At 45.3% G+C, this 17254-nt stretch overlaps 1 protein-coding gene across 1 annotated transcript in view; it reads right to left on the bottom strand.

Annotated features, from left to right (window-relative positions):
* The window catches only part of LOC106601099 (myoferlin), a 67974-nt gene continuing 50720 nt past the window's right edge, over positions 1-17254 (bottom strand). The window contains exons 45-54 of the mRNA XM_014193023.2: positions 11861-12009; positions 11392-11531; positions 10788-10876; positions 4231-4326; positions 3417-3558; positions 2981-3080; positions 2495-2688; positions 1487-1596; positions 1125-1272; positions 1-765 (exon numbers count right to left, since the gene is read on the bottom strand). Coding sequence (XP_014048498.2) covers positions 727-765; positions 1125-1272; positions 1487-1596; positions 2495-2688; positions 2981-3080; positions 3417-3558; positions 4231-4326; positions 10788-10876; positions 11392-11531; positions 11861-12009 — 1207 coding nt within the window. The 3' untranslated portion in view covers positions 1-726. The remainder of the gene's footprint in view (positions 766-1124; positions 1273-1486; positions 1597-2494; positions 2689-2980; positions 3081-3416; positions 3559-4230; positions 4327-10787; positions 10877-11391; positions 11532-11860; positions 12010-17254) is intronic.

The raw sequence follows: 17254 nt of genomic DNA, 5'->3' as shown, positions 1-17254 counted from the left end.
TAAGTGTTCATGATACTTTATTTCAAGAAACACTGAAAACAAGAATAACCAAAAGCCACAAAACAAAACGTTCCGTCAGACACTAAACAGAAAATAACCACCCACAAACACAGGTGGAAAACAGGCTGCCTAAGTATGATTCCCAATCAGAGACAACGATAGACAGCTGCCTCTGATTGGGAACCACACTGGCCCAAAAACAAAGAAACAGAAAACATAGACTTCCCCACCCGAGTCACACCCTGACCTAACCAAACATAGAGAATAATAAGGATCTCTACGGTCAGGGCGTGACAGTTTGTTGTTAGTAGTTCGTTCTATCAGTGATGACAAAATCTCCATATTAGGTTTAGTAAAGCATGCATACAAAATAGCATTTGATTAAATGCAGAAGACACATTATCGGTTGAATGTATTCAGTTGTGCGACTAACTATGTATCCCCTTTCCCTTTCCTTTCACTTTCTGTATTTCAGGGAAAAACAGACAGGTAAGAACAGTACAAGTACAGTACAATTAAAAGGACTGTGTAGCTACAGTATTTAATGCAAGTGAAGTGTAGCCTTGATTGATAAAATGTAAACATTTAAATGATGCATGCAACTCTGAAGACAACACTGATAGGAATACATTGCATAGAGTTTGTGAGGGCCTGTGTCAAGACTTCTGTTGCCTTATCCCTTGGACGAAGACAGGTATAGTACTCAGCTGCGCTGTAGAGTAACTCCTAAGAGAAAGGCTTCACAATTTTCATTGAGATGTAGTTCTGGAGAGGAAAGAGAAAAGATTTAATTAATAAAACACATATTTTACTTTTATTTAAAGTAAGGTTAAATCCTCTGTTATATTCATATGCAGGATGCATTCGTGGAGTGGAAATATTGCAATATTGCACTCTATTATCAGATCAAATAAATGCAGTTATGCTTAATTTTACCATATTATGTTGCAATTCAGCTATATCAAAGGAATGAAGCACGTTGCCTGTTTACACTATATGAGTGAATCACATACAAACACAACAAATGTATGCACAATGTACTCACTATAGTTGCTATGGATGAAAGTGTCTTCTAAGTGGCATAGATATATTCGTATTATAGATTACAAGGACATATATCTTACTGGTAGGGAGTACAGCAGGATCCCAAGGAACAAGAGCACAAGCAGGAGGACTATCAAACCAATGAAGATCCATTTGAATCTGCGCCATATGATGAACTTCATGGTCTTGAATGGACTGGTGAACCAGAAGAAGGAAGTGTTGGGGCGACTGTATGGGGAGAGAAACAACAACAAAACACATTGCTTTAGGCGGTAGGTCTAGGCAAGCCCAGTCTGAAATGTAGACTCTTATTGGGTGCCATGTTGTTACTGAATGCTATAGCGCTATGTAGTTTGTATGTTAAAACATTCTACTTACAATGTACAAGCTACAATGTTATTGTCATAGGTGGTTGAAAGGTGACTTGTGGATGTTGTCTTACTTGGGAAAGTCTAGTTTGGGGTTCATGTTGGGTTCGTCCCGGCCCTTCCCAGCAGGCCTCTCTTCTACCGCCCTCTCTTCCACTATTTCCAGGGTCATCTCCACTTTCCCCTATGGGAACACAGAGACAGTCATAAACACTCCACAGACTTTGTCATCCATCTTCTATGTGATCTATAAACACATTTAGCCCTAAAGCTTGTGACTTCAGACATCCATTTCACGTCATTATGTTTATCAATACTGTGCAAAGGATCAAAGTGATTAAATACTGTCACCTATGAGCAGGCATTTCTGTTTATAAATTCATAATGACACCTGATCAACTATAAGAATTTATTTTGAGGAAATCTGTATTAACTTAATTTACATCTACATCTTAGTCTTATTCAGAGAGGCTTTCATTCATCTTAAGGTAGCTAGGTATGACAACCACATACCACAGTTACAGTAAATTCCCAAAGGGAAAGGTTGGTGTGTGTGCGTGTGTTCTGTCCACAGGGCCGGCCCTACCGATAATCAACATAAGCGGATGCTAGGTCGGTGTCAGGGTCTCAACTTACTGTTGAGAATTAAAATAGTAGAAAACACAAGGTGCAATTTTTATTTCTTTGGTAGTGTTCCTCCATTGATTTTGGGGGCACAAAGGTAGTCTAGCGGTTAAGCGAGTTGGGCCAGTATCCGAAAGGTCGCTGTTTCAAATACCAGAGCTGACTAGGCGAAAAATCTGACGTGCCCTTGAGCTGAGCTCCTGTAAGTCGCTCTGGTTAAAAACGTCTGCTAAATGACAATTTTGTTAGTCGCTCTCATCCAGGTATTGTATGAACATGGCATAAGTCATGGAACAATTTGTAGAACTGCAGTAAATTAGCTTTAAAACTGCAAAATATTCTCTCCGCCCCATGGCAGAATGTGTAGAATTTCAATATTTTCTGTATTCATGGCAAAATGGGAAAATTAACTTAGAATTTGCCATTTATTCTCTCAGTTTCACTACAACAGGACTTACACCCAGGATGTGCTTTCCATCCTGCTCGATCATACAGGGCCACCAGCCCCGCACAGACTTCTGGGAGAACAGAGAGTTGGGCGGTGGTTGTTTGGAAGGTGTGGAGCCTGTAACCCCTGGTAACATTTTCAGACTGCATTTCTCAGGGGTCTTGGCAGGGGGGATCAGATGAAGCAGGTCCAGCTCAACTGTGCCTGTGTCCCAAATACAACACAAACTGCATTAGCAATCCCTTTATATCACTGTTTCCTTCCCACATTTCCTATTCACCGTTATATGTTATGTACTGCAGACCTGGGTTGAAATAAGATTGGTTTTCAAATGCTGATGGATGTTTCTTGTTATTGTCTTCATGGACAATAAACATCAATTCATTCAATGAGTTAACCAGTCAGTCAGTCAGAATTTTGGAGACATCCGGTGATGAGAAAAAGAGAAACACTTTGTATCAGTTAGTTTAGCTCAGAGGAAATAAATGTATCTTACCCAGGTAATCATCCAGTGAGAATTTGTCATTGTCCCAAATCTGGACAATCAACTTTGGGGGGGTTCGAAACTCGGTTTGGTCCAGATTCCAAAAATGCTCCTGACAACAGACCAAACAAACACATTTGGATGTAAGTCTGGAGCTCAACATCTGCCCAACATATACGTTTCTGAAACTATTATTTACTGTCAAACTTTGACTTAAATTTGTCAAAATGCTTCAATTTAGGTCAAAACTGTAAAAGAGAATGTGTTAGCTCAGTCGGTAGGGCATGGCGCTTGCAACACCAGAATAGTGGGTTTGATTCCTGGTACCACTCATACATAAAATGTATGCACAACACACATGACTAAGTCACTTTGGATAAAAGTGTCTGCTAAATGGCGTATATCATTATCATAGTCAAATAAAGGCAATAAATCTCTTCAAACGCACCTTCCTGGAAACGAGGCACAATTGCTCTGCGGGCAGGTAGTCAAAGCCAAAGACGAATCGCCAGTTGAAGTTGCCGTCACCATCCAGGGATCTGTAATGGACGTCTGTCTTCTGCTTGTCCTGTTCCATACCAGGCATCCATCTGTAAATAAATATACGTTAAAATGACTAAAACCAAATCAAAGCAGTGTAGTAAATATAATGGACCTACATTCATATAGTTTCTTGACTGTTTCCAGCTCGCTAATAATCACCAAAATGAAAGCTAGAGCAGGGAGCATCAAAAATTCCCAAAACAATGGATAAAGCACTATTCTTTGCAAATTTTGACGGCGAGGAATTATAACAAATATTCAGTGCGTCCCTTCAGACCTCGTTGAACACCGAATGCGGCCTCCAAGGCAAAATGAGTTTGACACCACTGCTCTTGCGCCTATTTACTCGATCAACCATACATCATTATTTCTCTATCAATTCCCTGTTTACTGTATGCCACCGATCGAGTCGGCAATGGGGTACACTCTCATGCACTCTGCAATGAAAACATTTCAACATAATTATGAAGTCAAAGTTGGTTGTGTCTTTACTTGTGTGTATTTTTTTACATTTGTTTTGGACACCTAGCTTTTCCTGCTAGAACCAGCACCTAGATCTAAAGTAGATGGACAGCTGTGCACATGGTTTTCACTTCTTTTTTGCACACTTAAAATGTAGGGTTCACTACCCTTGCTTGATCAGCAATACAGTATGATCCGTATGAGTAGCCAATCACTCAATACTGTACCATTGAGTAGACAATCATGCTCTGCCGTACCCTTTGACGTAAATGTCACTCATGTTCTCTCCGGTGATGCTGGTCTCATCTAGTATGACATCAGTGGTGTTCCAGACGATAGCCCGCATGAAGTACCTGTTGAAAAATATCATACACTTAAAGGCGCAATCTATCATTTCAATAAACAGCCTAACACTGCCACTTTATTTGGTAAATGTAAAGGTATGAGGTGGGAATGTAACCACCAAATTCATAAGCAGAGCTGAGAATGCAAGAACTGACAGCCGGAGTGGATAGGAAGCTCACCTTGACTGACAGTTCTTTGAAACACCTATGTCAAGAAACTTGGACACAGTGAGCAGTGTTGCAGTGAGATCATCCAAGCAAATATGCTGATACACAAAGCAACTCAAACAGCATTGAAGTTGTATGCAACATCCAATCCTGTCATACATCACATCATGGTTTAACAAATTATTTGTTTTTCCAACTGTTTGATTATTGTAACAGCATCAATATATATATATATATATATAAATAATGATACCTGTATAATTGAGTTAGCTAGCCAAGATGGAATTGTCAGCACTGATTTATCAAGCTAGCTATCTAGTTCCTCTTTCAGTTGAAACTGGACAGGGTGAGGTCTGGTTACACCTCATAGAATATATATATATACAGTACCTTCGGAAAGTATTCAGACCCCTTCACTTTTTGTTAGGTTACAACCTTATTCTAAAATTGATAATACCCCCAATACCACATTGTAACGGCTGTCTATGGAAGAAGTGGACCAAAATGCGGCGGAGTTAGGGTTTGTCATATTTAATGTCACGAACACTATGCATTTACAAAAACAACAAAAACTGACAGCCAACACAGTCCTGTCAGGTGCAACCACATTGACAAGCACAATTACCCACGAAACACAAAGGAAACGTAGGCAACTTATGTGTGACTCCTAATCAACCACAACCCTCTACAGCTGTGCTTAATTGGAAGTCACACGGCCAAAATCAATGAAACAATAAAAAACACACACTCCCTTCTGCCACGTCCTGACCCAACTACACCCTCTACTGGTCAGGACGTGACAGTACCCCCCCCTCAAGGTGCAGACCCCGGGATGCACCTAAAAAAAGAACACACAAGAAAATCCCCAACAAAAACGAACACCTAAACAATAAGGGAGGGAAGGGAGGGTGGCTGCCGTCACCGACGGCACTGTGCTACACCCTCCCTCCCCAACCCACCTATCCTGGAGGTGGCTCAGGTGCAGGACGTGGACCTCGCTCCACCTTCGGCGTCGCCCACTTTGGTGGCGCCGATAGCTGCGCCGGGCAGACGGGCCACTCGGGCTGACCCTGGCAGACAGACCACTCGGGCTGGGCCGGAGGACTGGAGGGCCACTCGGGCTGGGCCGGAGGACAAGAGGGCCCTTCGGGCTGGGCCGGAGGGCAGGGGGGCCCCTCGGGCTGGGCCGGAGAGCAGGAGGGCCCCTCGGGCTGGGCCGGAGAGCAGGAGGGCCCCTCGGGCTGGGCCGGAGAGCAGGAGGGCCCCTCGGGCTGGGCCGGAGGGCAGGAGGGCCCCTCGGGCTGGGCCGGAGGGCAGGAGGGCCCCTCGGGCTGTGCCGGAGGGCAGGAGGGCCACTCGGGCTGGGCCGGAGGACAGGCAGGGCACCCTGGCAGATCCTGGCAGGCGGGCACCTCTGGCAGCTCTGGGCAGTCTGGCCACTCCGGGCAGTCTGGCCACTCCGGCAGCTCCGGGCAGTCTGGCCACTCCGGCAGTTCAGGGCAGTCTGGCCACTCCGGCAGTTCAGGGCAGTCTGACGACTGTTGACTGGCGGGCAGCTCTGACGACTGTTGACTGGCGGGCAGCTCTGACGACTGTTGACTGGCGGGCAGCTCTGACGACTGTTGACTGGCGGGCAGCTCTGACGACTGTTGACTGGCGGGCAGCTCTGACGACTGTTGACTGGCGGGCAGCTCTGACGACTGTTGACTGGCGGGCAGCTCTGGTGACTGTTGACTGGCGGGCAGCTCTGGTGACTGTGGCAGTTCCGGGCAGTCTGGCCACTCTGGCAGTTCCGGCTCAGGATTCACCAGGCTGGGGAGACATAACGGAGACCTGGCTCTGGGCGCAGGCCCTGGACTCACCAGTCTGGGAAGACACGCTGGAGGCCTGGTTTGAGGAGGTGGCACAGGAGAGACCAGGGTGGAGAGACCCACTGGAGGACTGGTCTGTGGAGGAGACACGGGCTTGACCAGGATAGGGAGACCCATTGGAGTAGTGGTCCGTGGAGGAGGCACGGGCTTGACCAAGATAGGGAGACCCACTGGAGGACTGGTCTGTGGAGGAGACACGGGCTTGACCAGGATAGGGAGACCCATTGGAGTACTGGTCCGTGGAGGAGACACGGGCTTGACCAGGATAGGAAGACATGCAGGAGGCTTGGTTCTGGGCGTAGGCACAGGACGTGCAGGGCTGGGAGGACATACAGGAGGCCTGTTTCTGGGCGCAGGCACAGTCTTTACCAGACAACCAGCACGCACCTCAGGACGAGTATGGAGAGCTGCCTCAAGTGACATCATTCCCACGACACGCTCATTAGGGCGAATGCCGTACTTAATGCACCATACTAGCAGCTCTCTCATCTCTCTCTCTCCTAATTTCCCCATTAATCCCGTCACAGTCTCTGTCTCATATCCCTCGCTCACCTCCAATGTTATCCCGACTGGCTCTGGTTCCGACCTCAGCTCCACCGACTGTCCCGTGTGCCCCCCCCCAAAAAATTATTGGGGCTCCCTCTCGCACTCGTTGCGCTCTCTCTCCTCGTAATAGTGCCTCTCCGCTCTCGCCGCTTCAATCTCCCACTGCGGGAGGCGATACTCCCCAGCCTGAGTCCATGGTCCCTCTCCGTCCAGGATCTGTTCCCAAGTCCATTGGTCCATAACGCTATACTCCTGCTGCTCCTTCCTCTTCCGCCGCTTGGTCCGGGTTTGGTGGGTAATTCTGTAACGGCTGTCTATGGAAGAAGTGGACCAAAATGCGGCGGAGTTAGGGTTCGTCATATTTAATGTCACGAACACTATGCATTTACAAAAACAACAAAAACTGACAGCCAACACAGTCCTGTCAGGTGCAACCACATTGACAAGCACAATTACCCACGAAACACAAAGGAAACGTAGGCAACTTATGTTTGACTCCCAATCAACCACAACCCTCTACAGCTGTGCTTGATTGAAAGTCACACGGCCAAAATCAATGAAACAATAAAAAACACACACTCCCTTCTGCCACGTCCTGACCCAACTACACCCTCTACTGGTCAGGACGTGACACACATAATGACAAACAATTTTTTGTTGTTGTTGAAGTTTTTGCTAATTTATTACAAATAAAAAACAGAAATATCATATTTACATAAGTATTCAGACCCTTTACTCAGTACTTTGTTGAAGCACCTTTGGCAGCAATTATAGCCTTGTGTCTTCTTGGGTATGAAGCTACAAGCTTGGCACACCTGTATTTGGGGAGTTTCTCACATTCTTCTCTGCAGATCCTCTCAAGCTCTGTCAGGTTGGATGGGGAGCATTGGTGCACAGCTATTTTCAGGTCTCTCCAGAGATGTTAGATCGGGTTCAAATCCGGGCTCTGGCTGGGCCACTCAAAGACATTCAGAGACTTGTCCCTCAGCCAATCCTGCATTGTCTTGGCTGTGTGCTTAGGCTCGTTGTCCTGTTGGAAGGTGAACCGTCGCTCAAGTCTGAAGTCCTGAGCGCTCTGGAACAGGTTTTGATCAAGGATCTCTCTGTACTTTACTCTGTTCATCTTTGCCTCAAACCTGACTTGTCTCTCAGTCAATGCCGCAGAAAAACATCCCCACAGCATGATGCTGCCACCACCAAGCTTCACCGTAGGGATGGTTCCAGGTTTCCTCCAGACGTGACGCTTGGCATTCAGGCCAAAGAGTTCAAACTTGGTTTCATCAGAACAGGGGATCTTGTTTTTCATGGTCTGAGAGTCTTTAGGTGCCTTTTGGCAAACTCCCAAACGGCTGTCATGTGCCTTTTACTGAGGATTGGCTTTGGCTGGCCACTCTACCATAAAAGCCTAATTGGTGGAGTGCTGCAGAGATGGTTGTCCAATCTCCACAGAGGAATGCTAGAGCTCTGTCAGAGTGACCACCTCCCTGACCAAGGCCCTTCTCCCCCGATTGCTCAGTTTGGCCAGGCGGCCAGCTCTAGGAAGAGTCTTGGTGGTTCCACTGTGTTCTTAGGGACCTTCAATGTTGCAGAAATGTTTTGGTACCCTTCCCCAGATCTGTCCCTCGACACAGTCCTGTCTCGGAGCTCTATGGACAATTCCTTGGACCTCAAGGCTTGGTTTTTGCTCTGACATGCACTGTCAACTGTAGGACCTTTATATAGACAGGTGTGTGCCTTTCCAAATCATATCCAATCATTTGAAGTTACCACAGGTGGACTCCAAATCTGGATGATCAATGGAAACAGGATGAAACTGAGCTCAATTTCAAGTCTCATAGCAAATGGTCAGAATACTTACGTAAATAAGGTATTTCTGTTTTTTTTTATACATTTGCCCAAAAAATGTAATACCTGTTTTCGCTTTGTCATTATGGGGTATTGTGTGTAGATTGCTAAGGAAATATTTTAAAAAAAAATCAATTTTAGAACAAGGCTGTAGCGTAACAAAATGTGAAAAAAGCAAAGGGTCTGAATACTTTCCGAAGGCACCTTGACTGCGAGACCATGTTCATAAACCATGACTATCAATTATTAGGTGTGGACTCGAGTCACATGACTTGGACTCGAGTCAGACTCGAGTCACAAATATGATGACTTGCAACTCAACTTTGACTTTAACACCAATGACTCGTAACTTAACTTGGACTTGAGCATTTTGACTCGAACTGACTTGATACCCTCCCCAAGCCCAACTATTAAAAATTATGCTATAAAAAAAATGTGTGCAGCGCATCAACTCTTCATTTAACGGATTACAGTTTGAATCGGACAGCAGCCAATCAAATTGTGCCAGCTGAGAAAAAGTTGTGCGTGGCAGTGCAGAGGAACGTCGGCAGGTGAATTCAGATGAAGCCCTTGGAAAGATGATACCCCAAATTATTATTTTCAGATATAAAGACTACGCTGTATCAACAAAAAACGAATTGCAACTTCCAAAACATGCGGGAAGAAAATTACAGACGGAGACGCAACAACTTCCAAATTTGTTCGACATTTGAAGCTGCACAAAGAAGGGTAAGTAGTGGCTAATATAGCCGACAGCTATATAATTTCTAACTTTGCTAGTGTAGCATGTAGGTTAACGTAATGTTAAATCAATGAGCCTCACAGTCAGTCAGTGCGGGAACGTGATCATTGCACCCAAGATTGAGCTACAACTGGCTAGGCAGTTCGTAGCCTAAATCCTGCCAGATGTTACTGCTGTTCCTAAAACCATTGACATACGTTAGCCTACTGTAACCACACACAGTGAGGATGTGTGTGTGTATGTGTTGAGGTTAGGCGATTGTTTACAAGCCTACATCACCTTATTGCGCCCCATAGATCCTCGATAGTCGATCGCTATGGGGTGGGGGATCTTTCTCATGGCTACCCATGTATTTCTATGAAAACATAAAGTTTATTTGGAAAGTAATAAATATATATATTTTTAAAAGCATTAATGATTTGTGTAAATGTAACATACTAACTATTACTCTTGTTAAAAATATGAAATGGTATTACATTTGGTGAAGAGCACATTATGACTTGTTTAGAACTCGAAACTCAAAGTTTAAGACTTGAGACTCGACTTGAGACTTGTCGGTCTTGACTTGAGACTTGACTCGGAATTGCCTGTCTTGACTTGGGACTTGACTTGGGACTTGAGTGCTAAGACTTGAGACTTACTTGTGACTTGTAAAACAATGACTTGGTCTAACCTCTGTTATCTCCTATTTGGCATGTCTCTTCTGTTGCAGTTCGCAGCAGCACTGACAGATGTGTTGACATGACAACTGCGTAGGAGTTTTGAACGACCCTTCCCCCTTTTTTTCCCATGCTGGCTGATGACCTAGCTAGCCATTAACTAGCTAACACCAGACACAAATGAAAGAGGAAACCTATAAGTAACTTTGCTATAGATGAATAGGGGAAAAAAGTAATTATATTTGCTGACACCCTGCAGTCAAATCTTGCCACCAATTGACTAGCTAGCTATGTAAACCGCTCCCCTCCGCAATGATGGTTACAAGGTGGTATTTATTTAAATTGGGTAACAGAATAAGACGTTACCATTGGTGTATTAAAAGGAGGTGAATAAAAATGTATGTGATGTCACATAAAGCCTCAATTAACCCTGCCTCCTGAGTTCAAGTTTTTAACACAGAGGAGGAAGCCAGTAAGTGTATGATCAAACTTCATCAATGTACCACTACCAGTCATTTGTCATACTTTGGTCATCCTACTTTGATCTGGTTTCATCCAAATATCATCAAATATGATAAAAAATATGATTTTGACTGTGCAGGTTCTTTATTTTTTAATGAATGTAATAAAGGCCCTCACTTCTTGGCTTGGCGTGGAGTAATGTGGCAGGGAGGTCCCAGTAAACCCAGGCTCTTGGGGAAGATGTCCACCCACATCTGAATCTTTCCCTAACGATGGGGAGAGTGAGAGCCAATACAATTGGTAAGTATTCCCTAGACCAGTCTTTCTCAAATCTCTCCTTGGGGACCCCCCAGAGCTAGCAAAGCTGATTCAACTTGTCAACTCAACATCAACATCAAGCCCTTACTACTTGAATCAGGTGTGCTAGTTCAGAGCTACAACAAAATGGTGAAACGCCCGGGGGTCCCCGAGGAGAGGTTAGAGAAGCACTGCTCTAGACAATGTCATGTTGTCACACAACAAACAAACACCTCATGTAGACATTTCTTCTTTTTTTCTTGGATAATGTGGCCTGATAATGCAGTACAATGTTTGGACGTTTCATGAGGGCAATAAGGAAACACTTTATAATAACTATAATAAACTATAAGCATTTCATTATTTCTAAATGCATTTTTTTTACATGCTTATAAACTTTATGAAGCACTTATAAACATTTACAATGGCTTACAATGAAGGCTATTAGAAAGTGTTATCAGGAAAAAGAGAATAAGGGACTAACCTGGGACAGTGTAGGTTGGTAAGTACTGTAGAGAGTCCTGGTTTCCACATGCTCTGGTACCAGACCCTGTTTACTGAGGACATGCAGGGCCATCCTCTCCCTGGCTGGACCCAGGTGCTGGTGGATGACTCTATTGGCCTCTAGCGACAGGACACACAACTCAGTCAGGAGACAGAAGTTTGGGTTGACGTTCAGATGACTAACACATTCACTATGTTGTGGTTTAAGTAAAATGCCAAATGCCACATGTATTTAAAAAAAAGTAATATTCTTTCTGCTTTATCTGTGGAACTCCCCTAATAGAACTGAATGTACCTCAGATGGTTGAATACTAACTTCTTGGACAAATCTCCCATTGAAATGGATGGTTTACAAGGAGGTCTAAAGTGATTTACACATCCCTCAAGTTATTAACACAACTCTTGCCTAGCTAACAACGTGTGGTTTGCTACTTAGTGGTTTTCTGTACCAAAGTCCAGCAGGCTGTAGTCTCTCCCCCCGAAGGAGAGAGTGCTGCCGTCAGCAGAGGTGCGGGGTGAAGGGATCCCTCTCAGTCTGGCCAGGTTCTCCAGGATCTGGGAGGGCTTCAGCTGATCCCTCCACTGGTTGGTCCCTGAGCTGTTTTGTAATGTTATATAATTATTATAACATATACTGCTCAAAAAAATAAAGGGAACACTTAAACAACACAATGTAACTCCAAGTCAATCACACTTCTGTGAAATCAAACTGTCCACTTAGGAAGCAACACTGATTGACAATAAATTTCACATGCTGTTGTGCAAATGGAATAGACAACAGGTGGAAATTATAGGCAATTAGCAAGACACCCCCAATAAAGGAGTGGTTCTGCAGGTGGTAACCACAGACCACTTCTCAGTTCCTATGCTTCCTGGCTGATGTTTTGGTCACTTTTGAATGCTGGCGGTGCTTTCACTCTAGTGGTAGCATGAGACGGAGTCTACAACCCACACAAGTGGCTCAGGTAGTGCAGCTCATCCAGGATGGCACATCAATGCGAGCTGTGGCAAGAAGGTTTGCTGTGTCTGTCAGCGTAGTGTCCAGAGCATGGAGGCGCTACCAGGAGACAGGCCAGTACATCAGGAGACGTGGAGGAGAAAGTAGGAGGGCAACAACCCAGCAGCAGGACCGCTACCTCCGCCTTTGTGCAAGGAGGAGCAGGAGGAGCACTGCCAGAGCCCTGAAAAATGACCTCCAGCAGGCCACAAATGTGCATGTGTCTGCTCAAACGGTCAGAAACAGACTCCATGAGGGTGGTATGAGGGCCCGATGTCCACAGGTGGGGGTTGTGCTTACAGCCCAACACCGTGCAGGACGTTTGGCATTTGCCAGAGAACACCAAGATTGGCAAATTCGCCACTGGCGCCCTGTGCTCTTCACAGATGAAAGCAGGTTCACACTGAGCACATGTGACAGACGTGACAGTCTGGAGACGCTGTGGAGAACGTTCTGCTGCCTGCAACATCCTCCAGCATGACCGGTTTGGCGGTGGGTCAGTCATGGTGTGGGGTGGCATTTCTTTGGGGGGCCGCACAGCCCTCCATGTGCTCGCCAGAGGTAGCCTGACTGCCATTAGGTACCGAGATGAGATCCTCAGACCCCTTGTGAGACCATATGCTGGTGCGGTTGGCCCTGGGTTCCTCCTAATGCAAGACAATGCTAGACCTCATGTGGCTGGAGTGTGTCAGCAGTTCCTGCAAGAGGAAGGCATTGATGCTATGGACTGGCCCGCCCGTTCCCCAGACCTGAATCCAATTGAGCACATCTGGGACATCATGTCTCGCTCCATCCACCAACGCCACGTTGCACCACAGACTTTCCAGGATTTGGCCACCTCATCAGGAGCATGCCCAGGCGTTGTAGGGAGGTCATACAGGCACGTGGAGGCCACACAGTCTACTGAGCCTCATTTTGACTTGTTTTAAGGACATTACATCAAAGTTGTATCAGCCTGTAGTGTGGTTTTCCACTTTAATTTTGAGTGTGACTCCAAATCCAGACCTCCATGGGTTGATAAATTGGATTTCCATTGATTATTTTTGTGTGATTTTGTTGTCAGCACATTCAACTATGTAAAGAAAAAAGTATTTAATAAGATTATTTCATTCATTCAGATCTAGGATGTGTTATTTTAGTGTTCCCTTTATTTTTTTGAGCAGTGTACAATACAATAGCATTCTCTAGTGGTGGCTGGATTATGCCAGAATAAAAGTTGAGCTGAACTGGGCAACTACAGGCAATTAAAAGGCATGAATCATAAATTCAACAGATCAGAGACACAGTGGGAAAGTTGGACTAAGAGACCTGTATAACTGACAGTCGTACAGACAGACAGACAGACAGTGTCACGCCTGCTCCCTCTCCCCCTCCCTGGCGCTCGAGGGCGTCAGGCTACCCGTCATCATACGCAACTGTTACCATCGTTACGTGCAGCTGCGGTCATTGGGCTCACCTGGACTACCTCACTTTGTTGATTCCCCCTACATATACACTACCGTTCAAAAGTTTGGAGTCACTTAGAAATGTCCTTGTTTTTGAAAGAAAAGCAATTTTTTGGTCTATTTAAATAACATCAAATGTTCAGAAATACAGTGTATGTCACGCCCTGACCTTAGAGGTCCCTTTTATTCTCTATTTGGTTAGGTCAGGGTGTGACTAGGGTGGGAAATCTATGTTTATATTTCTTTGTTGGCCTAGTATGGTTCCCAATCAGAGGCAGCTGTTTGTCGTTGTCTCTGATTGGGGATAATACTTAGGCAGCCCTTTTTCCCACCTGTGATTGTGGGATCTTGTTTGTGTGTAGTTGCTTTCTGCACTGCATATAGCTTTACGTTCATTTTTTTGTATTTTGTTGTTTTTTCCCGGTGTCATTTTTAATTAAAAGTAAAATGTACGCCTACCACACTGCACCTTGGTCTCATTCCAACAATGAGCATAACAGTGTAGACATTGTTAATGTTGAAAATTACTATTGTAGCTTTTAATGGAATATCTACATAGGCGTACAGAGGCCCATTATCAGCAACCATCACTCCTGTGTTCCAATGGCATGTTGTGTTAGCTAATCCAAGGTTATCATTTTAAAAGGCTAATTGATCATTAGAAAACCCTTCTGCAATTATGGTAGCACAGCTGAAAACTGTTGTGCTGATTATAGAAGCAATAAAACTGGCCTTATTTAGACTAGTTGAGTATCTGGAGCAGCAGCATTTGTGGGTTCGATTACAGGCTCAAAATGGCCAGAAACAAATAACTTTTTTCTGAAACTCGTCAGTCTATTCTTGTTCTGAGAAATGAAGGCTATTCCATGCGAGAAATTACCAAGAAACTGAAGATATCGTACAATGCTGTGTACTACTCCCTCTACAGAACAGCGCAAACTGGCCCTAACCAGAATAGAAAGAGGAGTGGGAGGCACCGGTGCACAACTGAGCAAGAGGACAAGTACATTAGAGTGTCTAGTTTGAGAAACAGTGTGCACAGCGCGATATCAACCCAGAGCATATCTGACTGCTTTTTCTCTACCTCATCTCCGGATACCTACCGCAAGCTCTGAACCTTTACACCAGATCATCGCAGCTAGCTAGCTGTTATCCGAGTGGCTACTCCTGGCTAACGTCTCTGTCCCGAAGCAAGCACCCGTTAGCCTGGAGCTATCCTCGAGCTAGGCCCATCTCCCTGCTAGCTGTAGAGGTCCATCAGCCAATTCTTGGGCTACAATACCTATTTTGCCAATTGGCCTGGACCCTTTTACTGTCGACACAGAGCCTCACCCATCCATCATGAATGGTCTGTCGACATAACCATCTGAGGGGGTTTCAACAGGCTTCTTCCGTTGCGACGTCCCCCGAAGGCCCATCTACTAGCCTGCTAGCCCTGGCCTGCTAGCTGTACCCTTATCCTACTCCGTCGCTGATCCTCTGGTGATGTAAAGGTTAACCCAGGCCATGCAGCCCTTAGCTCCACTCCCATTCCCCAGGCGCTCTCATTTGTTGACTTCTGTAACCATAAAAGCCTTGGTTTCATGCATGTTAACATTAGAAGCCTCCTCCCTAAGTTTGTTTTATTAACTGCTTTAGCACACTCCGCCAACCCAGATGTGCTAGCCGTGTCTGAATCCTGGCTTAGGAAGGCCACCCAAAATACTGAAATTTCCATCCCTAACTATAACATTTTCAGACAAAATAGAACTGCCAAAGGAGGCAGAGTTGTAATCTACTGCAAAGATCTACAATTCTCTCACCGTTGCTGCTTGTTAGAGACCCCCTTCAGCCCCCAGCTGTGCCCTGGACACCATATGTGAATTGATTGCCCCCCATCTATCTTCAGAGTTCGTACTGTTAGGTGACCTAAACTGGGACATGCTTAACACCCCGGCCGTCCTACAATCTAAGCTAGATGCCCTCAATCTCACACAAATTATCAAGGAACCTACCAGGTACAACCCTAAATCCATAACCATGGGCACCCTCTTAGATATCATCCTGACCAACTTGCCCTCTAAATACACCTCTGCTGTCTTCAACCAGGATCTCAGAAATCATTGCCTCATTGCCTGCGTGCATAATGGGTCCGCGGTCAAACGACCACCCCTCATCACTGTCAAAAGCTCCCTAAAACACTTCAGAGAGCAGGCCTTCCTAATCGACCTGGCCCGGGTATCATGGAAGGATATTGACCTCATCCCGTCAGTAGAGGATGCCTGGTTGCTCTTTAAAAGTGCTTTCCTCACCGTCTTAAATAAGCATGCCCCATTCAAAAAATGTAGACACTTGAACAGATATAGCCTGTGGTTCACCCCAGACCAGCACAAAAACATCCTGTGGCGTTCTGCATTAGTGTCGAATAGCCCCCGCAATATGCAACTTTTCAGGGAAGTCAGGAACCAATATACACAGTCAGTTCGGAAAGCTAAGGATAGCTTTTTCAAACAGAAATTTGCATCCTGTAGCACTAATTCCAAAAAGTTTTGGGACACTGTAAAGTCCATAGAGAATAAAAGCACCTCCTCCCAGCTGCCCACTGCACTGAGGATAGGAAACATTGTCACCACCGATAAATCTACGATAATGGATAATTTCAATAACTATTTTTCTATGGCTGGCCACGCTTTCCTCCTGGCTACCCCTACCCCGGCCAACATCTCAGCACCCCCTGCAGCAACTTGCCCAAGCCCCCCCCGAATCTTCTTCACCCAAATCCAGAGAGCTGATGTTCTGAAAGAGCTGCAAAATCTGGATCCCTAAAAATAAGCTGGGTTAGACAATCTGGACCCTCTCTTCCTGAAATTATCCACCGAAATTGTTGCAACCCCTATTACTAGCCTAATCAACCTCTCTTTTGTATCGTCTGAGATCCCCAAAGATTGGAAAGCTGCCGCTGTCATCCCCCTCCTCAAAAGGGGAGACACTCTAGACACAAACTGTTATAGAACTATATCCATCCTGCCCTGCCTTTCTAAAATCTTCGAAAGCCAAGTTAACAAACAGATCACCGACCATTTCAAATCCCACCATACCTTCTCCACTATGCAACCTGGTTTCCGAGCTGGTCATGGGTGCACCTCAGCCACGCTCAAGGTCCTAAACGATATCATAACCGCCATCGATAAAAGACTGTTCATCGACCTGGCCAAGGCTTTCGACTCTGTCTCTCACTGCATTCTTATTGGCAGACTCAATAGTCTTGGCTTCTCAAATGACTGCCTCGCCTGGTTCACCAACTACTTCTCAGATAGATTTCAGTGTGTCAAATCAGAGGGCCTGTTGTCTGGACCTCTGGCAGTCTCTATGGGGGTGCCACAGGGTTCAATTCTCGGGCCGACTCTTTTCTCTGTATAAAT

This window comes from Salmo salar, chromosome ssa03, assembly GCF_905237065.1.
Source record: "Salmo salar chromosome ssa03, Ssal_v3.1, whole genome shotgun sequence".
NCBI classification, from domain to species: Eukaryota; Metazoa; Chordata; class Actinopteri; order Salmoniformes; family Salmonidae; genus Salmo; species Salmo salar.
This window is presented reverse-complemented; position numbering and strand designations above follow the sequence as displayed.